We start from the raw sequence: 22,956 nt of genomic DNA on the forward strand, positions 1-22,956 counted from the left end.
TCACACGCCTGGTTGACTGACTTGACTGAACTTTGTTAATGAAACGCGCCTTCAAGTATCCATGATTTAGAATTCTCCACCCCACGAATCGGCGGCCACCAGTCTATCTCACCTTCCTTTCACCAAGTCTTCTTTCCAGGCCACCACAATATATGGTCAGGTCTAGAAACCGCCTCTCATGTCGCTTTTCTTCCCAAGACCTGACGAACAGAAATTTCAACCCATCATCGCATGAAGCAATGATCCTCATCCACCGGACGTATCATAGAAACAGAATTCCTGATTGGTTGTAGTATGAGAGACATTTATGAAGAGACCTGCTCTTCCTCACGTTGTTATACCATTCTCGCCTACCCTCCGCGCTCTCGTCTGCCATCAACGCATATTTCCGAACGCCCCCTGCTTGATCCAATCCTTTTCCAGTTTCGAGAGTTCTCGAGGGGTGACCACCGTAACTGAATTACCCTATTCGCCATAATAATGGTGTAAGTACTACGTTCACTTCTGTTTGTGGAAAAGCAGGAATGTGTCAAGATACATACGCCTTTTTTATATTTGAAATTTCCTTTTGGAAATGCGTTCCTTAAAACTGTCCAGATGCTTTCGCCGTGCGTCTTTTGTGTCCCGGTTATTCTTTGGCGTTTACCGTCAACTTCGTCATCCCACTTGAACGAGTCGAAGCGTGTGTCAGACATGCCGGACGAGAATGTAAGGTATATATGGACTGAGTAGAATGGTTAGTGCCCGGCCGTGCCTAAAGGACGTGTGGGGATTATCCTACTGGTACAGATCACTTCGAAAGGCTGGTGTCAAACGTCGATATTGAGACTGGATGGGCTTCTATGTCGTCTTTTCTTCATTTTCGAGTGAGTACCTTGGGCTACCTATATATACTAAAAGCATTTCCTACCATGAGTACAGCCCATGAAGTGTATCGTAGCGGTAAAGATCATCTTTTCTCAAAGCATATCAGATACCAATTCAGTCATCCGCTGTCTGGCGCCCAATGGGCGGCTATGTTAGGGTGATATTTGTACCTCGGGCTGTTGGATCTTGACATTCGTATTGTCAGCAACACCCAGATGAAAAGGATTATGGGCGAACTTTCTTTGGCGTTTTGCCGAACCTTTGTAGGCCGCCAGATCTGGGCTTTGCTGGACACGGGTACATCGCTGGTTGCCGCTTCAGAGGGCGGCTGGAGAACGGGAGGAGACTCCGGGATCATGTCATATGTTAAAAAAAAGTATTCTGCTTCGTGGATAATCGTTGTTTTTCCTTTTGTAGACGCGTGTCGTGAGTGAAAGGGATATCTTTCATTAAGTCGCTCAAGTCAACAGAAGAGGTGCTGCCCATCCACATGGGCTAGTAGGTTACAAAGAGAAGGCAGGAACAATGACGAGGCAGTTGTTAGGGAAGGCGCTAAACACCCAGCAGAAAGTACAATGTTCATTGTTTAGCGGTGCAGCGGCTGTGGCTTTGAATGCTAATAGTGCATATTCACACTGGATCAATCGCCTGTAGCGCTGACATGAGCCGCTTCTGTTAGGATTGGCCCCTTCCTCCCCGGGCATGCCCGGCGCTAAACCTAACCTCAAGGCATAACAAAAAGTTTTCCCAAAACATGAACTCACAGCGGTCACTCGCCAATTTGAAGGCCATCAACTGCGAACGAGTGCGCCAAAAAGACAGTTATGCCCTCTGAGATGCTCAAATCTTTTTAGACTGTTATTCTTGGGTCGTGTGACTCGAGGATAGTTGGTTGGTCTTGCAACAACTGGTGGCTCTCTTTCCTCTGCCCATTCCATCATTTGGCAGCAGCCTGTACCCCGGCCTACACTCCCCTCCCTTAGCTCTTCGCTTGTTGAGCCGAACACCGAACACACCTGACGACCACTTGTCACTGCCATCATCTGCCGGCAACATTTGTTCAAGCACTTCTTTTGAGCTGCGATATCCAACACCGCTCTAATGATGTCACGAGCCACTTCCGACATGATCACGGAGATATACTGAGGCTTGTGGTCAAATTTCTCTGGATTCCTCCATTCATGCCGGCGAACAATGCTGACCGGCAGTGCTGCTCATATCCCGGAGGTCTACCTCAAGCTAAGCGATAGAAGACCGGGCCGTCCAGTTTGACCTCCATTCCCTCCTGTCCTTCCTTCTTGCACTCGACAAACATCAGTATAACCTCCATATTAGGTGTCTGGCTTCATTGAATAAAGTTCCTTCAGTTCCCGCTGCCGAAACGGTGGGCCTAACCTAACTAAGGTACCAGAAGGCCGTACATGCCCGCTCACTTCTCAAATGTCTTCCCCGGATTCATCGCCAGAATCCTCCTGCTGCCGAACGTCCTTGTAGATGGGAGTCTTTGGTCCTTTCCTTACTTCAAATCTTATACACTCCTTTCCAGGCTTAGGATTACAACTGCATTCCTTCTCAAGCCGGGTCTTTTCCTTGTCGGTGAGTAACCGGGGGCCATAAACGCGGTAGCACTGTTCATTACACTCTTGAGTTAGCCAAAGTCTGGTAGTGCCGCAGCAACTGCCGAGCTGGATCCCGCATGGGTAGGTTCCTCCCCCTGATCTTTAGATTGAGCATATGGTGGATTTATAAGTGAAATTGCATGAGTGGGTTGTCCTTACGTTGAATTCTGTTGGACGTATGTACCCTGGGCTCCCTTTCGCCTTTTCATCTTCAACAATTCCCAGTCGCCAGAACCAACATCCCTCACGCCGATCATTCAATTCCTTGAGCATCTTTGTGATTTCTCCTGTGCAGGCATCCCAGTTGCTGAGAACGGTCTCATCGGTGAAATCGGCTGTGGCGTTGACAGGTGCCGGGCCAGGGAGACCTCTGACTGCCACCCGGGCTGCGGAGAAATTTTGGCGAGGAAGTTCGTCTGACATGATGTTGAGTAGTGTGAACTTAGTGAGGCAGTTGCAAAGGTGTGGCACGGGGAAATCAGTTTGCGGTGGGATCTGAGCAGAATGTTGCAAAGTGCCTGGAGTCTGTCTACATCTTCTTTCCAGAATCGGTGAAGTATCCTGTCTCTAAATAAGTAAAAGATGCGCAGCCGCCGGCCCTGGTGTGAGTACCTCTACGGGTTGGCGCGATGGCAGATAAAGGAAATGTACACGATCGCGTCCAACGGATGTTACTTATCCTGTCTGTCATGTTGGACGGTTGTGACTGGGCCGGAAATGCGGTTGGATCAAAATCCGTCCCCAACCAACCGCTCAGGGCGGGATGGACAATGGATCGAGCGGCACATGTATTTGTCGCTTTCTTTGACCGGGGCAGAACGTCTAGAGGTTTTGATGACAAGCGCGGTATTGGTCGAATTCTAATGAGCTGCGGGAAATTTCCGTGATTGGTGTTGGAGAAATTTTAGGTTCCGGAAGAAACCTCTATCACTTGCACCTTCCATATTCTAGTTTTTCCACTTCCTGGCTCTGTAACCGCCGACGCTTGCCCTTTCAATCTGCCATGTCATTCTTGCCGCGTTCTTGACCCCTTCCATTCACGGATCGGGACCATCAACCCTCTGTTCTTCCCTCGACATTTTCCCAGTTGCACCGGATTTGCAGCAACTCGACACTACCACCCGTCTAGAACCCTTCACAAGACCGAATCTCCGCGTCCGTCAACGCCCTCGGCGCAGTGACCTTATAACTCCCATCATGTAGTACCTTCCACTCCCCCAAATCGTTAGCTCCCTCCCTCTTCTTTCCAGCTTCCCTCCCCCTTCCATCCCTAAAATCCCAGATAGGTAAGTACTAACCTCAACCACCCAAACAGGCGGCTCCCTCCCCCACGGATCTCCAAACTCCCTCCTCAAAAGATCCCCAAGCTTAGCCGGATTAATGTCAAACAATGCTCTAGGATAAACCTTGGTGACGCCCGTGTCAAGGCTGATGGATCCGGTTCGTTCGTTGACGGTAACCGCAGTTCGCTCGTTAGCGTTGGAGGTGATCACACTTGCTACTGTGGCCGCGAAAGCTGCTTCGGCTTCTTGTTCTTCAAGAGGAGGTGGAGCTCGTTCGATGAGAGTTGGGTCAATGTTGTTGCTGGTTTCGTTGATGGTTGCACCGCCGCTGATGTTTATGGATACCCCGTTGATGGTAGTTCCGTTGACGTTGGTGCCGTTGATGGTGATTCCGCTGATGTGGGTGCCGTTGATGGTTGTTCCGGTGATGTAGGTCTGGGTAGGGACTGTCCCTGCTCCTGCTCCTGTAGTTCTGACGTGGATCGAGGGTTCGGTTGAGCTGCTGGATGCGATGATGCGGACTGGTGAGCGCATCTGCACTTCTTCGGCTGTGTTGCTCTCGTCGGAGTGGTGGCCGTTGGTGAGGTGGCCGTTGGTTAGGGGATGGCCATTGGTTAAAGGGTGGTCATCATCGTTGGTGATTAGACCGAGGTGTCTTGGTCTTTCTGGGTCTGCCTCTGTGGTATACGAGTCTGTGGAGGGACTGCTCATGGTGGTGTCGTTACTGCTTGGTTGAGACCTGGTGCCGTGCGGCATGACGGATGTTGATTATAAAAACTAAGATGCATTTCTAGTGGGAAGACTGGTCCACGACCTTAAATATCTGGCCACTATTTTAGTATTAAGCCAATCGTAAACTTTGATGCTTGAGAAGAAAAAACCTTTCATCGCAAAGCGGTGTATGTTCCTGGCAGATACATCAAACGAGATGAAGCAGAACTCATTCAGCCATGTTGTTTTTGGTATCGTTTGAGGTTATTGTAGTCTCCGCAAAGACTGGAGGAGCCTTCTCCGATCATCCAAGCAGGAATTTGTGAGACAGTCTCCCCCAGAAACTATGGAAAGTGCGTTATACGTTTTTATTTCCATGTGCTATTGCTTCTATCACTGCCTAGTTTAGTCCTTCATTTAGAGATTTGGATGCAAGAACGAAGGACAAGTTAATGACCACGGGTCAAGCATCAACAATGATCGTGAACTAAGTTTAAGAAATATGGGGTATCACAGAATAAGTGGCTTTCACAACTTTCCTTCATTCAAGCGTCAAAGGCAAGCCATCGGGGATTTCCCGCTTCAGCTCCTTGTCACTTCTGTTGGGTCGAAGTATTTTCCCACGGGCATGGGGTGCAGCCGTACGACTCTTCTTGTTTGCATCTCTTCAGCATCTTGGTCAGCTCCACGTGAACCTGCTCACTGGTTAACCTGACCTCCTGATGGCGATCCTCCCTGACGATGAGCAAGCCAGTCTGAATCATGTTTAGAAAGTCGTGAACGAACTGGATACATCTTGGGTTACAGTGAAGCCTTTCAACAAACTAAACACATGTCCGTTAGCACTCAATGGCGTCTCGTGTTCCGGTGGACAAGATGTTGATAGGAATAGGAGAGGAGATGAGCAGTTACCTTTGTCACCTGTGGCTTCACTTCTGCTTTCATGCTTACTTGCCCGGAGACGTCGCCTTCAGCTTTGACCTCAAAGAAAGTGTCTGTCTTGATATCCTTCCAGGCCCACCGTGGATCCATGGTGCTTCGTGCGCGTTCAAAGTCTTTGACTAATTTCCATCCTCCCATCATCCAGGTTATGAACTCAAGGTAGAGACAACCCAGCGTCCACAGATCGTACTGTCTTCCAGGACCCCCGCAATTCAGGAGTTCGGCCTCGGGAGCGCAATATGATCTCGAACAAGGAAACCCAAAAACTTGTCTCGAAACGGTACGGTTTGTGTTGATAGCGGCAAGGCCAAAGTCTGTTAGCTTGAGGGTTCCTCTCTGGAATCCCTCTGATCCGGCATTGGTCTCGTGGCCGTCTTGAAACCACAAGATATTCTCAGGCTTGATATCGCCATGATGGCCAAATTGGACATTTTGACCGGCTGTTGGGTCAAGTTCGGTCTTGCTCCACTTGCCCGACCTATACTGGTGGATCGCCAACACTCCGTATGCGATTCCCTTGCATTGTTCGGCAACCCAAAGTACGGTTTGTGTGTCCAGACTGGGATTTGGGTGTTTCTCTTCCCAGTAAGTCTTCAAGGTGGCTTGTGCCCACGGAAAGATCAAGTAGAAGTCATCGTTGTGCTCGTAAGTGGCTAGTAAAGATATGAGGTGGTTGTTCTTCTCATTGCTAAACCGCCTGAGCACATCGACCTCCTTCTTGAATTGTTGGAAGGCCTCGTCTGTGGAATGCAGCTGCTTGATGGCAAAACGGCAATCGCAATCTCGGTCCCTGGAAGGAGTTGTAGTGTCAGAAGAATTGCTCGCTGCAGTTGCGTTATTCCGAGGGCACTGGAGATTGATTGAAGGTCAGCATGTGCTCTTGGTGAATTGAGATTCACAAGGTGACCACTGTACCCACATCTTTATAATGGAAGGAATGATGGTCCGGGTGAATCCTGACTTTGGTAACACGGCCGCCTCCACCTTCGAACTCTTCTGCTCTCCTGCCAGCTATACCGCTGTCGTGGATGAATGGTAAGGTAATCATGCCTGTTGGCGAAAAATAGTGCGACACACTTTTGTCTTCATCCGATTGCTCAAAGATTGGGGCTAGGGTCCTCCATTGCCACTGCTCAAAACTCTTCATCTCTATCTTGTTCCACCCTTCGCGGAAGCATTCCACTCTGTCTCCGGCGTATCGTCCACGTGACCGTCGGAACTCAGAGATCTGGACCTGCTTTGAAGGTACGTAACACGCTGTCAATGGGAGATTAGAGTCATTGACCTTTTCGTCCACGAACTTGAAGATCGCTTGCGTCTTCCCAATCATGACCAGTATGGCAAATATTTTTCGGAAGGAGGCTGTTGTTGAGGACGATGTCCCGCAGATTTTCCGTGCATATCTCGATATGCCGTCCCAGTCCTTCATCGCAGGTTTGAAATGCTTCTGAAGCTCCTCCTTAACGGTCGACTCGGTGATTATATCTGGGAGCGAGTTGACCGGGAAGAATCCCCAAGTCGTGTCGTTGTTGACTAATGCGTCAAGTAGTCGATCTTCAAGAGGTTCTTTTGGGTGTTCATGTGACGGCGTTATATGTAGGTGAGAGCTTTGACCCAGGCCGCTCTCGAAGTTTACCCTTCGTCCAAGGTCCAGTTCGCCACGTCCTCCGGTCACAGTGTGTGTCTCCTCTCTGCTGAGCGCAGGTAGGCCACCATTTTGATCTCGAAAAGGTGCAACTTGCGCGGGATTGATGTCACCTCCAACATTTATTCGGTTTGACGAAGTCAATTCCTAACATCGCACAGTAGGATTAGCCTTCTTTCGGATGTTGATTAACAGATCGAAGCTGAGAAGGCGCTGACGAAAGCACTTACCAGCTGCTCGAGAGACTCTTCCATGCTTGTTTTCAGTTCCAAATCATCTTGCCCACGCTCGTGCCAACCATCCTTGTCCAGCCCATGGTAATAAGCCTCCTCAGTAGGATCGAGGTCTTCAGATGGAGTGTACACGGACCTGCAGTCATCGGAGTCGAGGATACTATATGAACCTTGACTTCGCTCGCACCCTGGCACTTCGTGAGGATTTTCCGGGGATTGTTCACGTAGAGATGCCCCATCGGCTCCCGTGATTCGGATTGTGGGGTTTGGGATCCCAGCTGGTTCAGAACGTGTGCCGGGCATGCTGTCGCTCGGGAACTTCTTGTCGTGAGCATTCGACCGATCTTCAGGCCATGCATGTGCGAAGTTGGTGCCACGACCAGCAAGAGGTTTATCTTGAGATTCCGAAGACTTCATCATCCACATCCGCGTTGGGGCAACTGAAGGTCTGGGCGACGTCAAGGCGTTTGTAAGTATGGGCCGAAATGGAACGTAGATGAAGTTCCACAGCAATCAGCTTATCACGGCCTGTCCAGCTGTGTCAGAGCCTCATGAAGTTGTTGACCATGGGATCCATTGGTTGCCTCCGGCCCAGCCATTAAGCTATTTCAGCGCTTTTATGCGAGGAAAGAGTGCCCTCTTTGGATTAGTTTTGATGAATGGACACATGAGGCACAGCTTGCCCGGGCGCTTCTTGGTGGGTTGCATTATCCAGCCTACCGGCCTGGTGAAGAGAGGCTGAAACATGATGTGGGTGATCCAGGTCTTGGGGTCGCACGCCATGTGCTGTGCACTGGGCGGAATCGTAGGCATTTTCGTAGAGGAATGATCGAAAGCCAATAGATTAGCTAGGTTCCGGGGGCCTTCTCGGTGAGGGTATGCATTTGTGCATATCCGGCCAGATGAGGCAACCCGTTGGTGACTACGCCCCCTTTTCATTCTCTGCGGGAGCCTGAAGCTATCCCCAAACAACCAGAGCACCACTTGAAGGTTACGCGCTGGGCGGAGTCAACATAGATCATCCCTCCACTTAACCAGCCATTAGAACTCATGGGCTTTCTCTGAGGATTGTCAGCCCAGTCTCTGCATCCATCCATATATAGAGGGCAGGATGGGTTGGATGAACCTACCGGTATTTGGATGAACTTCAATGTTTTAACGACATCCAGCACAACACTATCCAGCTTGACATCAGATCTTTTCCCTTCTCTTGTTGAACGTCGACTAGTTTCGAGGCAGCTTCAAGACCGATTCACACGCCCAAAACGTGCCAATATACGCGTGGGCAGCTGCAACACACGCCCTTCAGCAATGATCGATCACAGCACTTTCTCGACCACGCAAGATAGCGATCGAGACGACGGATTGGAAACCACAAGCGAGATGGATGGTCAGAGCCTTGTCTATCAGGAGCTCCCCGCGAGATTGACAAACCCTGTGAAACTGGTCGCACTGTTAAGGATGCAGTTCGGTGTGGGTAAATACGACGTTTCGGTAAGTAACGAAAGAACGATACCTCCAGTTTTGCTTCGGAGATTTCGAGGTTTCGCAAGCAACTGCGAAAATTACATGCACGGGACTTGATGCTCACGAAGGAATACCGTAGATGGTTGGAAGTGTCTATAGTGTTGGCACACCACGAAAGCTTTCGCTGGAAGAGATTTCACAGTGTCGGGGGCTGTGACATGCAGCACTGCATACAGTTGGCCGAATTGGCCCAACTATTCCTTCCTCACCATTTTCCCGTTGCATTTTCACTTAGCATTTTGTTTTGCATCCTTCCTTCCCGGTAGGGGATGGAAGTTGGAGTTAGGAAGGTGGAATCAAAATTCAGATCATTTTACACTTCACAATTTCGGATTATCGCACGTTGACGCGTGTGCCTTTTGAGGCCCTCGCTGAATTGACAATGAAGATCATAACACCAACAGCATTTTGATGACGTTGGTGGGCGCACCACTTCCTGTCTTCCTGTATCTACTTTTTGACTCTACGCAACCCCCCATTGTTCAGCTTATCGGTGGGTGAGTTTCTCATCCATACTTCGATCAAGCAAGGCTCTCTAAGCGCCGTGGCTTCGCTGTGATGGGGGGTGACTGACCGCATTTGCCAAGATCAAAGGCAACCACACGCGTCGAGCAGATGGTTCCATGATTGGCACCGTGCATTTGGAGCGTAACATCGTCGTCCCGCATCGCCATCAGGCTGGGAAGAGGAGGCTGCAACTATTGATACCCGACGTTCGCTCTCATCGTCTGAGCCAGGTCGACCTACCCCTGACCACCCCTGTCGGATGCCTCGTTGCCTCACTAAATGCATCCGCTGCACTGGCATCGCTCGTGGGAACATTGCACCGGGCTGTGTCGCAGAAAAAGGCTTTCAGGTTGAGAGCAGACATTTCCCACTGTATATAGCCAGCGCGATGTTTTGACCCAGACCACATCTCAGCACCTTGTATCGCCATTCGCCATACCTGCTGGATCCATCATGGTGCAAAGCAAGTTATCCTTCCTCCGGAAGACCAGAACTTTCTCTCGCCTGGAAACAGATGAATCCCAGAACAGCCCTGCACAATCCAGCTCTGCAGGTAACCGGCGATCATTCAACTCCCACCGCGACAATGAACAGCAAAATGGCGGTCTCAGCCCTCGAAAATCCTGGACCAGCGTGACCAGCGTGACCAGCGTGTTCAGCAATATCCTCCCCAAGAACAAAACGAACAAACGTGGAAGCTCCGCAACATTTGACGCCTCCAGTGCACCTCAGCCAAAGCCTGAAGCTAAGGAAACGACAGAAACCAAAGCCGAGGAAGAGGTTGTTGTCGAGCACCGAGTCCAAGAGAATCCAGATCTTGATATCAGGTCAAAGCCAGGATCGCCAGATACACAAGGAGTTCAGCCTCGCGACGACACAGAGTTCCCAATGGTGACTTCAAACCACACAAGTCTCGGTACCGGAACAGCACCCACGCCCGGAGACTCACCTGAGGCTGAGACAGAGAACAAAGATACGTCGGAATCCGAAGGACTGGGCTCTCTCATTCTCGACAAAATGGAGGAGAGCAAACTACTCTCCAGCGGCGAATTTCTGCCCGAGGGTCTCCTAGTCAAATTTCTCACGAACAAGTCTGTCTATCGAGAGCTCACCGAGGACAAAATTCCCTCGGATGACGTCAATGACTTGGTTGATTTCGCTCTCCATCATGCACGGAAGATCTTCGCAACTTTGCTGCTCCTCAACCAGAAGGGTGAAACGCTACAAAGGGCCATGCAATACTTCCGAAGAGACAAGATTGGAGACGACTTCCTGCCTATCACCGACGAAACTAGAGACAAGATCCCGTTCTTAGTCAACAGAGAAGGGCCTTGGGGTAGGGTGGCAGAGAAAAATTTTCGTCAAAAGCAATGGGCCTTTCTCGCCCCTGAACTACCACCACGAAAAGCAGATGAGCCGATTCTGAGAATAGATGCCAATATCCCCCTTCCCTTCATTGAGGCAGAGAAGTTCGATTCAGGCGCCTTTGGGGACGTGTATAAGACCCTACCGAGCGAATCAAATATCCGTCTTCCAGAGTTGAAAGTGAGTCCGCATTCGCATGATTGCCAATTACCTGCTGCTGTAAACCGGCAGTTCCCTCCAGAGTTGGATAGCAGCTAACTTGAGTAGGGTCGCTGGATGGCTGTTAAATATCTGAAGGATCAAAGCCCCAAAGGCGACAGAGCAAGGCTGAAACAGTATGAGAACTGGACCAGGGAAGTGGAGACTCATCACAAGATCAAACGCCTTGGTCATCGTCACATTGTGGAATTTATCGCCGCGATTGAAAGGGGCATGAAGCGCTACCTTGTGTTTCTGTGGGCGGACCAAGGAAACCTGCAGTCGTTCTGGGAGAATCATCCATCTCCGCGAATCTCGGTCACTCTCGTGGAGGCCGTTGTTCGACAAATTCAAGGGCTTGCCGCTGCACTCGACAAGTTGCACAACTACAACAAAGAACCAGGGGCTGGTGCTGAGAGTTCAGTCCGACATGGTGATCTCAAGCCGGAAAACATCCTCTCCCAATCAACGCCAGGTCGACAATCATCAGCGGATGAGCCTGACATTGGCACGTTGATGATATCTGATCTCGGGTTAGCCAAACTCCATTCCGTGGGGACAGATGTCCGGGATAGAACCAGCACGCGAGCAACAACATGGAGGTACCAGCCACCCGAGGTTTTTACCCTGGAACAGAACCAGTCTACAGGGCGGTCAAGACGGTATGACATCTGGTCCATGGGCTGTGTCATCCTGGAGTTTGTCATATGGCTCCGGTACGGCAATGAAACACTGAGGATATTCAACGACAACATTATTCGGGTAACGCCCGGGGGATTGATCATGGAAAATGGGAGCGCTTCTCCTTGGTTCGAAATACTCCACGATCATGACCAGACACAAAAGGCCCAACTGCATCCCATTGTCGAACAGACAATGGAGTTTATGTTGGAAAATGATCCAGAATTCCAGGGTGACACGGCTCTGCGTGACATCATCCACCTCATCAGAGACAGGTTGTTAGTGGTCGAGCTTGGGCCGAGCAACAGTCAGGTCGTTATGGGTGAGAACGATGACGAAGAGGACAATGACATGGATGACATGGATGAGGATGATGACATGGACGAAAATGACGAGCAGGAGCTTAGTGATGAGGAGAGGACCGGTGCTGGTGCTGGTACTGGCTCCAAGACTCCAGCCACAGGCCTTCCCACTAGTGAAGTGGAAGGTGAAACACTGCTTGCTCAGACTTCTTGGAAAGAACAAGCCGTTGATCCCCCAGAAAGAGATCTGCCCGACGCCGGGATCTCGATTGTCGTTGATGGGGCAGAGGAGCCAAGTTCAGAGAGCTCGGCCAGCATGCGCGCCAAATCTGAAGAGCTTAACGACAGACTACTGGAGATTCTGGAGAAAGGTAGGGACAACAGGGAGTACTGGTATAGCGGAACGCGTCGTGTATTGCTTGACATGAACAAGATCAAAGAAGCGGCGGGTATCAGCAACTCCTTCCCCTCGCCAGATGCAGCAAGAAATGGCGGCCTTCTTAATCCGGCAGGCAGAGGATTGGCCGCATCGTCCGCTCAAGCTAGAAAGGTATGTTGATATATTCTTCCCTATTAACAAAATACCACATGATGGGCTGTGCTGACTCTAGACTATTGCAGAATGTTCGTCACACTCAATCCCAACCTCTGACAGTGTTCGTGTTAACAACTAACGACGCCAATCAAAACCTCACAGGAAGTAAGGGTTCCTATCCTGGTTTAGAACAGCGTATTTTCCAATGCACTGGCTAATAATGTTGGTGCTACAGTATGTATGTTTTGTCTCCCCCCATCTGTGAATCTTCGTACACAATGATGAAAAAGCAGTAATGGTGCTAACCTCCTCCGTAGCGTGTAAGTACCTATCTCCCCACAACCCTTCCAGCATAACTGTCATGTGCTTCGGACAGTATGCTAATCAAATTGCGTTCAGAATGTAAGCGCACCAAACCAGAGTCGTCAAGAGCACTCACTTGAAGTAGATTTCTTGCTAATCTCCCGGCTCCAAAAAGGCAGCAAGTATTCCAACGGCTCCATCCTTCAAGTGCCATGTTTACTAATTCACCCTCAAAATAGGCAGAGGTAAATTCTTCTTCTATCTTTCGGTGGGCTAGTGGTCAAACAAAACCTCGGCATCATGTAGAAACGGACGAACCCATATTGAGTCACATTATAACGGCTTCCGCTTCGAATCCCAATTTCATTCGAGCATCTTGACATCCCTTTTCTATGGCCAACTACAAGGTCAGTAACCGGAAAAGAGTATTAACAATTTCGTCAGCTTGATCGGACCGATTACTCCATCGACAACCCCTTTGCACTGAAGGCCATTTCGAGTATGGACAGTGCCGGACTGTTTCCTGAACCGTCCGACCAAACTAGACTGTGTGCCAAGTGCCAAAAGTTGGACTTCTTCGTACCAGATTTCCTCATTGAAGACACATGGGAAGGGCTCAAGGAGAGCCAAAGTAACTGCGACTTTTGCGCCTTGCGGTGGCGAGTTTGCATCAACCAAAATCTCAAGAACACGCGGAAGATAACATTCGTGCGGGTCAACTCCATGTTACACCTCAACGAACATGCTGATCCCGTACTATCTGTCTGCCGGGCCCCAGGTAAGTTCAGCGCTTGAGCTTGACGGCCTCAACGTCTCAATTTAACAGATTATGAGTAGGAGATCAGGCATTCGAAGCCAAACAAGAATCGAAGCGTGTCAAGATTGGCTTCCCCAACCTCACAGTGTCCAGCAGTCAACACATGGGGCTTATGCGTCAATGGCTCGAGTACTGTGACAGTCGACATCAATGCAAGCCACAGGCAAATAGTTCTGTGCCAACTCGCGTCATCGATCTCGGTACCGGGAAGGAACACACCGTTCGTCTTTGCGAGACCAAACCGGGAGATTCCTTCAGGTACATTGCACTTTCCCATTGCTGGGGAACGGAGCAACACTTCCTCACCACGGCTACTAATATCGAAGAGCACAAGAGAAGCATTCCCATTCAAACGCTTCCAAGGACATTTCAACATGCCATTCAAACAACACGTCAGCTGGGCATTCGGTACCTCTGGATCGACTCCATTTGTATCATCCAGGGTGACCACGGCGATTTTGATAAGGAGGCAGAGAAGATGGAGTCAGTATTCAGCTCTGCCTACTGCGTCCTTGCAGCGAGCAGTGCGCGCAGCCAGCAAGACGGCTTCCTCAATCCGCGGAAAGCAAGGAAAGTCATCAACATGGTGAAAGAAGGTCATACAAGAGGAGGCGTGTATGTGTCCCTCTTCTCAGACGACTTCAAAGTGCACGTCGTCAACTCACCGCTTAGTGAGCGTGGTTGGGTGTTGCAGGAGAGGGCTCTGGCGAGGCGAACCATCTACTTCACAGAGTGGCAAACGTACTGGGAGTGCGGCGATGGGATTAGGTGCGAGACTCTGACCCTGATGGACAAGTGCGTATCTCCCCCTCTCCCCCAACTCTATGAGCGACACCGGACTAACGGAGACCGACAACTAGCAAACTAATCTCCTTCCTCGGGGACCCGAACTTCCCTTCCAAACTATCGGACGGCACTAGTGATCGGGGCGAAAAGATCCGTTTCTACGAGGGGCTCTACAAGCAATACTCCCGCCTAACCCTCTCACGCGACAGCGACCGTCCTATCGCGATTGCCGGGCTTGAGAAACGGCTCATCCACGACTTGAAATCCTCGGGAGGATTCGGAGTGTTCGACGACGAACGCAGCTTGCTACCGCGAAGTTTGCTCTGGCAGCGAGGCAGAGAGTTCCGCACCTTGGAAAAGATCGGGAGCCAGGTGCTGCCCCGGGTGCCAACCTGGTCGTGGATGGCATACAAGGGGGGCATCGACTACCTGGACCCCCCGTTTGGGGAGGTGGACTGGAACATATCCGAGATCAGGGGGAACTGGTTCGGCAAAGGCAACAGGGCCGAGTTGAGCGCCATAACGAGGGAGTTTCGTATGGCAACGACAGGGACGACAGACTTCGACATCACCTGGGATATTCCGAAGGAGATTAACTCGGACCAGGCGCGACTCAAGTGTGTCGTGGTCGGCGTGCTGAGGCGGAGAGGCGTCTCGGCGGAGAGGAAGACTCACTATGTCTTGATCGTGAGATTGCGGGAACACGACGCGGAATTGCCAACGGACGAGACTGAGGTATATGAGAGGGTCGGTGTCGGAAAAATGCTCGGCCAGTACATCGATCTGAACAATTCTCAACCGCGAGAGTGGGTCAAAATCCGGTAGAAAAAGATTGGCGGGGCTTTTCAGATATTCATGTTTGGGCATTTCCTTTCAACCATAGACTGGCACCAGCGTATCTCTTTCGTTTACTGCTTTCATGTTTGAGTTCATTAGCTTCGTCTCACTAGTTTGAAACAGTTATGAGAAAATGAACTTCCGTTTCCACTCGTCAATAACGCACAGGTCTGCTCTCGGTTATCATCGGTGGATTGAGCGTCGTGCACTGCACGATTCCCGGACACTCTGCAAAAAAACACTCTCTCACAACACCTAAAACAAAGAGGTCTTTCCATAACGACTGAAATATGACCACGTAAGTAGATAATCAAGTCTTAATTGAAGAAATCTCCTGGCGTCAGGATCACATGCGAAGAGAAAATCACGCGTCTTTCCACGCAGGCTATATTTGGCGTGCCGCTGTAATGTACTGTACACGCGCTATAAATGTAGCGGACCGTCCACTGAACATTGATTGACCTCCTTACCTGCATGACATCCCCACACAAGCATGCCCGTACACATCATCGAAACGGATATCGCTGTATCAAGTTCACAAGCAAATAAGAGGCAATTAGGATAGAATTGCAGTACACGGGGCTTTGGGCAACTCGAAGCAGCCCATGAGCTCCCGGCCTCAACATTCACCAGCGCCCAATTGCTGACGGAAGCCCATTTCCCTTCTCTTGCGGGTTAGGGTTATTTCCCATCACGTGGATTCGCGAGACACTTTCGCGTGTCCCCAAGTGATCAGCATCGTCATAGGCGAACATCCCGGTGACATCCAAACCACAACCTCCAACGGACGACGTCTTACACGCCGCTTTCCACCAACCTTCCCGACCAGCAACATCACGTATCATAATCTAACAGAAAACATCACGAGAACAAAGACCGCACCAATGTCCACCCAAGCCAACGCGGGAATCCCGCTGTCCCACGCGCCTGACGGCGTGGGCTACAAGCTCCTTGAACTTCCACCAGAGCTGGTTGAGCTTTTGGAATCGCCAAATCCGCCTACGTAAGCTGACACCTTGACTTCTTGCACCTGCCCACCTCTCCTCTTCCACAACGTCCAGCTTGTCATCAGTCCACCGCCCAATTTGGCAACAGTCGTCCCCCATCACCTATCTCTACCTTTGCCATAGCCTCACATCCCTTCCATCCACCTTCACAGCCTTCCAACCTTCTCAGCCTACAGCTTCATCACCCTTTCTTCAACCCAACCATCACCACCCCCCTACATCACCAGCAACAAACCCTCAACCACGACACCTTACTGACAAACCCAAAAACAAAAACAGCCTAACCCTCCACCCCTCCCCCACCGCCGCCCTCCTAAAAACCACCATCAACGGTCTCCCCAAGACTTACTCCCTCCGACAAAAGAATACTTCCAACGGGCTCATCCTTTTATCCCCCCTTTCTCAGTCTCCAAACCCAACCCAGCCACCACCAGAACCACCACAACCACCACACACCAGCGACAACCAAGCTAAAGAACCCGGGGAGGACGAAATGGAAATTGAACACGAGCAACACCAAGAGCAACACCAAGAGCAAGACCAACAAGGAGCGGGGATGATGGAGGAAATAAAAATCCCAGGCCTCCGAACCCTCACAACCCTCCACGAAACGATCGAGTTGGTTCCCGAAGTAGAGGACGCGAGTGCGCCGGCTGTTAAGGCGAGGGGGAAGTGGCATGAGAAGTTTGCTAGGGGGCGTTAAGTAAGTCATTAACTTGGTATGCATGCGGCTTCTGGTTGAGAGAAAGGTCTTTCTTAGGTTTTGGTGGGAGATGGAAGATTGGAGAGGATGGGAGATGGAAGGAAGTAGGTTATGGGAGGGGTAGGTAGGGAATGGGAGGATGAATGGGAAATAATGAAAGTGGTGATGGGAGGACTCAGCTAGGATATGGGAGATTTGGGCGATAGGAACTGAAATGGAAGGAAGAAAAGTGGTGGTGATGTGATGATTGATACCTGTGATACCCTGGGAGGAGCAAAAGAGATATTAGGTATAGAAGAATAAGATGAAATGTTTTGCTTTGAGTCAAGATTAGAACGTTTGGTTGTTGAACATTTACCAGAAAATGGGGTCAGTCATAATCGCCATGTCACCAACTTTCCCTCTTCTCATTTTTGGGAATAAAAGCACATTATCGATTAGCAATGTTATTTACAACGATACCTCTGTGCAAAAATAACTAACTTGCTCTATTCGGGGTATCATGCGGTCTACAATGCTACCTACTGCTAACCACGCTTCGCCACCTAATGTGCAGTGTCTTGCAAAGCAAGAAGAAAAAAAAACAGCACAAACTGACTGGCCGGCTATGCTCCCGTCTGAAAATGCATCAAACAAAGCAAATAACAAACAAATCCGCTTTATACTCGCTCAAAAGATTCCAACATGAAAATGCAACGTGTAAGATGCAACAACGGTGACAGACTCGAAAAAGCCCGGACAGACTCCCACGCTATGCCAGTGATAAAGCCGTCATTTCCCACTCCATTTTTTTTTATCATCCTTCTCGCCACCTAATCATCAAATTCCGCCTCATGAACTCGTTGGACCGCTAGCGGGTTTTCGACGATCTCTATGGTGACCCAACTGTGCGCAGAAAACGTAACAGGGGCGACATTGCTGATATCTCAGAAAAGCCGTCGTATACGTGCCCAACAACAGGCCATCAACGAACATAACTTAGGCTAACCCGAGGTCTTCCCTCTTCAGTCCGTTCACCAGACCAGGCTTGCCAAGGCCGAGATCTAGTTTTCTTGATTGAAACGCAGCATCATTGACATGATGAAGCCCCACGAAGACCGGAGCGAGCGCCACATCGCCCGATCAATCATCCCCTGCATGGTTGGCATCAGGATCCATTCCGGGCGCCCCAGGTCCCGGAACTGGGTCATCAGGACCGTTCCCATCGTTAGGAGGAAAGATAACATGGAGGGCATCCCGTACACGTAGCAACCGAGGTGCCTGATCTGGGCCAAGAAGACCCAACCAATCGTTAGGGGGAAGGGGACCAGGGAGGGCACGGAAGGCACGGATCAAACGTAGCACCTCTAGGAAGTCATCAAAAGAATAAATGTCCTCAGCAGGAGGTCCTGCAGCTACCTGGTCTTGACGATCTGGCGCCTCCGGCACCTACTCATCAGCAGTAAGATCGACAACAGGCACCTGTTGTCCAGGAGGTACTGCCACTACCGGGGCTCGGCCAAAGCTTCGCACATTAACGCTCGGGTTTGGCACGTTGTTGACTGCCACAGGAGGAGGAAGGGCGGCCATTCTAGGCGCAGCGGGTTGCGCCATTTGGGGAAGACCAAATCCATCGTTTGGGGGAAGGGGGCCAAGGCCGAGGCCGAGGAGACCTGGCCCGCCTGGATTCCAGTCTGGAACATTGGCCGGGAAATGCGCGTTAAGCATGTAGTGGTTGTGGTTGTGGTTGTGATGGAGGACCTGATTTCCAAACCCCGGAAACGCCTGTGGTGCCTGGACTGGATTGGGGGCAGGATTGGGGGCAGGATTGGGAGCCGGATTGGCATTGTAATTGGGAAGGGGATTGGGATAGGGGTTGGGATGGACGCCAGGGGCAGCATAGCCTGCAAGTCCTTGGTTCATTCCTTGGTTGGGATGGCCGCCGTTGACCACTTGGCCCTGATGTGGCTGAACCGGTCCTCGGTTCCTCTGGGCTGCCAGTTGCGCGTATCGGCGCCCCCACCTCTCCATGAACCGGTCTCGTATTGGTCCCGGCGGCAGTCCTAGTCTTACGTCTATGGCAGGAGCAAAGTCAGTCGAGCATTCGCATGCTAGATGGAAAACAAGGTCTGGAGGAGGGCAGAATACTGACACTGCTGTAGAAGATCGGCTTCCTGTCCCACGGGCTGCACATGTGCAGCTCCTGGCATGCCTGGCTGGGCCTGATTCGGCCCGCGCACCCGGGGTCGCGCTATCGCACCCGCAAGCGCGTGCCGAATTGGAGCCGGAATCCGACCGGGGTAAGCTCCAGGAGCACGCACACCGTTAGCATGAACATGCTGCTGGCGTTTTGGAAAAAGCTTCTCATCAAACTTGATTTCAAGCTCTTGAGCATCAATGCTGGGGTCCGCTTCGAGTAGCTTCTTTCGTTCCCTCTCCTCGGCTTCCCGAGCCTCCTTGTCGTGAATCTCATCCAATGATTGTTGTTCAAAGAGAGGACAGTTGCCCTTTTTACCACCTCTATGCACATCGTCAAAGTGGCTGTAATCGCAAGGCTGCCTGCAAACGTAGCATTGCATGGCTCTGCATCTGGGACAAGTCATCTTGTTGCAACCACTTTCTTTGATGAATCGATTATTGCCTACGGCGGTTAGCCTGAACTAGACGACCAGAGGAAGATGATATGAGGACTTACATTTGTAGCACTCCCGAATCATAGCCAATGACCTGGCCTCCTCGAGTTTCCGCTTGGCGTCTTCACCCTTGTTACGGGCTGCTTCAGCCATCGCCTCCTCGCAAGACTTGCCAATGTGAGTTTCTTGACGACAACGTCGGCAGCTTTTCACCCCGCACTCTGGTTGCTGACACTCGAACTCCCAGTTAACCTCCACTGGGGGATATTCCGCAGCATAGTTGCAGAATGGACAAGTCTCCAGGCCCTCGATACCAGCCCGTCGAATGCTGTCATTTTGCTCGATCTCCTCCAGGGTACGCTTCAGGCGGTCATCCAGGAACAGGTCTTTTTGATCTCTGGAGAAAGTCGCCTCGCAGCCATCCATAGACATGCAACCTAGATGATACCGCTGCTGTCCGATCTGATTTTCTGCTTGCCGCCGAGCGCAGTCATAGCAAAACCAGTGAGGCGTGTCACCATCGCAGTGCGCCATGCGATTGTAGGGAAGTTCATCAAAACAACACCCACATTCGATGATGGCGCCTTCTGCTTTCGCATTCTCGAGGTTTTCCCTCTCCTCCCTCTGTCGGGCTTCTTCCGCGGCGTCCTTGGCTAATCTTGCTGAACATACCTCCTGCGCTGCGAGAAATTCTTGCTGTGCCTCTCTGCCCGGTGGAGTGTCATCTTCGTTATCGATTGCTACCTCTTCGATGTTGTTCTTGTGTCTGGGAAACGTTTTTCTGCGAAAGGTGACGCCATGTGGTTTCGAAAAATCCTCATGTAGTGCTGAGTACGTTTGGTAAACCGAAAAGTTGTGCTTTGACATGGCGTCCTCAATGTCGCCTACATATGCCTTGGGAAAAGCTTCCTTGAGAAGTACCCGGCTGGTCCAAGATTAGTTTTGGCTTCAAGATTCGGGTGTGAATGGGTAAACTCCAGATTTGCCTCCAGAATTTGGCAACGTTTGAGAAACTCACCAGACGCGCGTATAGTTGTGGTCTCTATTGTGTTGGGATACACGACCCTCATATTTTTTGTGCAATTTCTGCAGCTTCGACTCTTTCGCATTGTCTCCCACATCCTCGTCGCCTCGTTTCCTTTTCTTGGCGCGTCTTGGATATTTGGTGCCGTTGCCTTCTTCCTCCAAGACACGGTTGAGGAACGGTTCTGGATTCCATCCGTATTCATGACCATGCTTCCGGGCGTATTCTGGACAAATCTCCGGTAGAAGGCCTATGACTGTGGCCAGAAACGTGTCCGGGTCACGTTGTGGCCCTTCTTCCGGCACCGGCGGTACATCAGGAGGTGGCCAACCATCGTCAACGAAAACCCTGCCCAGGATATTAGTATCTCTATAAGCCTCGCAACGGGACCACGTCTCTGGATGATGATATGCAAAAGGTTGTCTACAGCCTGTCCCGTCTGCTTTTCCCTTGAAACTTTCGCCCTGATTCAAGTGAGTGAGCATAAGGGGGTTGAAGAGAGTGAACATGGAGGATAGTAACGAGAGGTAGGTTTACACCTACGGTAGTGATAACGACGAGGGAAAAAAAAGAAAAAAAAAAGAAGGGCGCCTTTAGTGTTGATAGTGGGCAGGGGTCGGGCGTGTTAGCCACTTTAAATATCAAGACTAGATGTGGAAGTTATGTTGTTGAATGGCGAGCGAAGATGGCCGCGCTCTCGCCCATAGATATTAGGCGGAAGTGATTCAGATGCCGTGTAGATAAGACAACGAGGTGCTTCAATGCAACCCCATTCTGCATGGAATGGAACGCGAAGCCTGAGAGAGAATCTTCAAATGTCCGCGTGGTGATGCGTATCTGGTTGAGAAATCCACCCACCCAGCAACGAGAGTGAAACACCCCGGTGATGCGGCTCAGGACTTGGTCAGGTGCATGATAGTCGGGGGCGACGTCCGGTCGTTCTGGTGGTTTGATATTGGCCAAGACCTGAGGGTGGGTAACCACACGGTACATGACCAAGGCATGATGAAGGAATGAAAACGAACAAGAATAGGGACAAGATGTGATGGGGGAATATCACGGTGGTTCGTGAACGCAAAGTAACTTACGGGTTAGCGGCGCTCATCGCTCAGGCTCGCTTCGCAAGGTAGTTCGATACGTGCTGACGACGAAAGAACGTATGAGCAAAAAGTCGGCGCAGCTGCAGAAATAGTGAGGCGAAACATGTGCCTGGCAGCTTGCGTTGAGCGTGTTTTATTTCTCGGATTGGAGCAATATGTACCAGCCTGTGGCTTGCGAGTGAATGGGCGTGGCCTCGGCTCGTTCGACGTGTTTTTGAAGGGTTTGGTTAGGTGGTTAGGCGGACGAGTCGAAGGCTGCAGGTTGGTCTCGTACGATCCGTCTGGTCCGCCAGGTTTGGTGATGAATGATGATGTCCTCAAGGTTCGTCTGAGCATATGTTGACTTACAGGCTGACGAAGTCCTACCACAGCCCCATGGTCCGACGGGGAGGAAAGCAGGATGCACGCGACCGTTTGGAGATATAATGAAGCGAAGGTTTGGGTGGAATGCTCTCGGTTAGCGGGCGCATCAGAGAGGAGACATCACGCTTCAAACTTGGCGACTGTGCTATGCTTAAGAAGCCTGGAAGCGTCGGGTGGTGTCGCTCTCGAGTTGGGGATTGAACGAGGCCCAAACCAACAATGCGACGGCAGTTGCGTGGACGCGAGCTGTGTCGCAAATGATGGGATGATGAATCCAACCAGTCGTGGATGCGCCAAGCGGCAGGCGGCCAGCCAAACCCCATCGAGGTTGAGGCCTTCCCCAGTTTCCAGGATTGGACAGTGTGAGCAACCGACACGTTGCCGGGCCACCGTCACCCGTTCATGCGGCTGTCGAGGCAAACGGGTGACCAAGTTAACCTTCATGGTTCGGGAAGCGACAAGATTAAAGCTGAAGTGCCCGACGGTGGAGGCCAAGAGAAGGCAACCTGAGTTGACCGAAATCCATACAACGGTGGGTAAGACAAAAAGTCATGTCGTCGGTCGGATGGCGCCGTGAATGAAAAATGCAAGTGCCTGACACAGGCGAAGCTGGAACCTGTGTGGAGAGGCCCAGAGCCTCTCTTGGTCACCAACCGCAGGCCAAGTGGAAGCAGCCACTCGACACTTTAGCAGTCGCAGCGTCCATTTTATGAACTGCAGTGGTTCCTTCCGTCACTTTAAATGATCTAACTTGGTCCAACAGGAAATGAGCACCAATGGCCCCTCCCGTCGTACTCAACTGCCTGTTGTCTCAAGAATCAGAGCTCTTTCTTCGGTGCTTCGGGTAGGGTGTGTGTCACTGTAAAAAAGGGGGTGTGGATAGGAATAGAGGTACCTTGGTCAGCTGGGTGCCTGGTTTGTGCAGTTGTTGAACGCCAGAAAGACGGCCGAACCAATGAAAGTCTTAGTTTCACACCCCCCAGCTTGAG

General features: G+C 50.9%; 7 protein-coding genes across 7 annotated transcripts; 4 read left to right on the forward strand and 3 right to left on the reverse strand.

Moving 5' to 3' along the window:
• Positions 1-294: 294 nt before the first annotated feature.
• B0H65DRAFT_475496 (uncharacterized protein) lies at positions 295-1,349 on the forward strand. Its single transcript, XM_062827312.1, has 3 exons — positions 295-465; positions 543-724; positions 782-1,349. Exons 1-3 carry the CDS (start codon positions 308-310, stop codon positions 868-870), a joined length of 429 nt encoding a protein of 142 aa, XP_062678503.1. The 5' UTR covers positions 295-307; the 3' UTR covers positions 871-1,349.
• Positions 1,350-2,303: 954 nt separating this feature from the next.
• B0H65DRAFT_541925 (uncharacterized protein) lies at positions 2,304-4,480 on the reverse strand (the record flags this gene model as incomplete). The annotated part of the gene is made up of 3 exons (XM_062829193.1): positions 2,304-2,495; positions 2,646-3,053; positions 3,785-4,480. 3 exons carry the CDS (start codon positions 4,478-4,480, stop codon positions 2,304-2,306), a joined length of 1,296 nt encoding a protein of 431 aa, XP_062678504.1.
• Positions 4,481-4,913: 433 nt separating this feature from the next.
• Positions 4,914-8,038, reverse strand: B0H65DRAFT_291333 (uncharacterized protein). The gene is made up of 4 exons (XM_062823016.1): positions 7,298-8,038; positions 6,342-7,214; positions 5,393-6,271; positions 4,914-5,304 (listed from the first exon to the last, which is right to left on the reverse strand). Exons 1-4 carry the CDS (start codon positions 7,724-7,726, stop codon positions 5,074-5,076), a joined length of 2,412 nt encoding a protein of 803 aa, XP_062678505.1. The 5' UTR covers positions 7,727-8,038; the 3' UTR covers positions 4,914-5,073.
• Positions 8,039-9,787: 1,749 nt separating this feature from the next.
• Positions 9,788-12,439, forward strand: B0H65DRAFT_432826 (kinase-like domain-containing protein; the record flags this gene model as incomplete). The annotated part of the gene is made up of 3 exons (XM_062825029.1): positions 9,788-10,879; positions 10,967-11,890; positions 11,993-12,439. The coding sequence occupies 3 exons, from the start codon at positions 9,788-9,790 to the stop codon at positions 12,437-12,439; spliced, it is 2,463 nt and encodes an 820-aa protein (XP_062678506.1).
• An 805-nt stretch (positions 12,440-13,244) lies between these two features.
• Positions 13,245-15,493, forward strand: B0H65DRAFT_291212 (heterokaryon incompatibility protein-domain-containing protein). The gene is made up of 3 exons (XM_062823015.1): positions 13,245-13,496; positions 13,564-14,330; positions 14,396-15,493. Exons 1-3 carry the CDS (start codon positions 13,461-13,463, stop codon positions 15,144-15,146), a joined length of 1,554 nt encoding a protein of 517 aa, XP_062678507.1. The 5' UTR covers positions 13,245-13,460; the 3' UTR covers positions 15,147-15,493.
• Positions 15,494-15,646: 153 nt separating this feature from the next.
• Positions 15,647-17,248, forward strand: B0H65DRAFT_475521 (uncharacterized protein). Its single transcript, XM_062827313.1, has 2 exons — positions 15,647-16,161; positions 16,445-17,248. The coding sequence occupies exons 1-2, from the start codon at positions 16,043-16,045 to the stop codon at positions 16,866-16,868; spliced, it is 543 nt and encodes a 180-aa protein (XP_062678508.1). The 5' UTR covers positions 15,647-16,042; the 3' UTR covers positions 16,869-17,248.
• A 1,048-nt stretch (positions 17,249-18,296) lies between these two features.
• Positions 18,297-20,989, reverse strand: B0H65DRAFT_432918 (uncharacterized protein; the record flags this gene model as incomplete). Its single annotated transcript, XM_062825031.1, has 4 exons — positions 18,297-18,922; positions 19,000-19,488; positions 19,543-20,405; positions 20,499-20,989. The coding sequence occupies 4 exons, from the start codon at positions 20,987-20,989 to the stop codon at positions 18,297-18,299; spliced, it is 2,469 nt and encodes an 822-aa protein (XP_062678509.1).
• Positions 20,990-22,956: the final 1,967 nt, after the last annotated feature.

The sequence above is a fragment of the Neurospora tetraspora genome, assembly GCF_033439725.1.
Source record: "Neurospora tetraspora strain CBS 560.94 chromosome Unknown B0H65scaffold_7, whole genome shotgun sequence".
NCBI classification, from domain to species: domain Eukaryota; kingdom Fungi; phylum Ascomycota; class Sordariomycetes; order Sordariales; family Sordariaceae; genus Neurospora; species Neurospora tetraspora.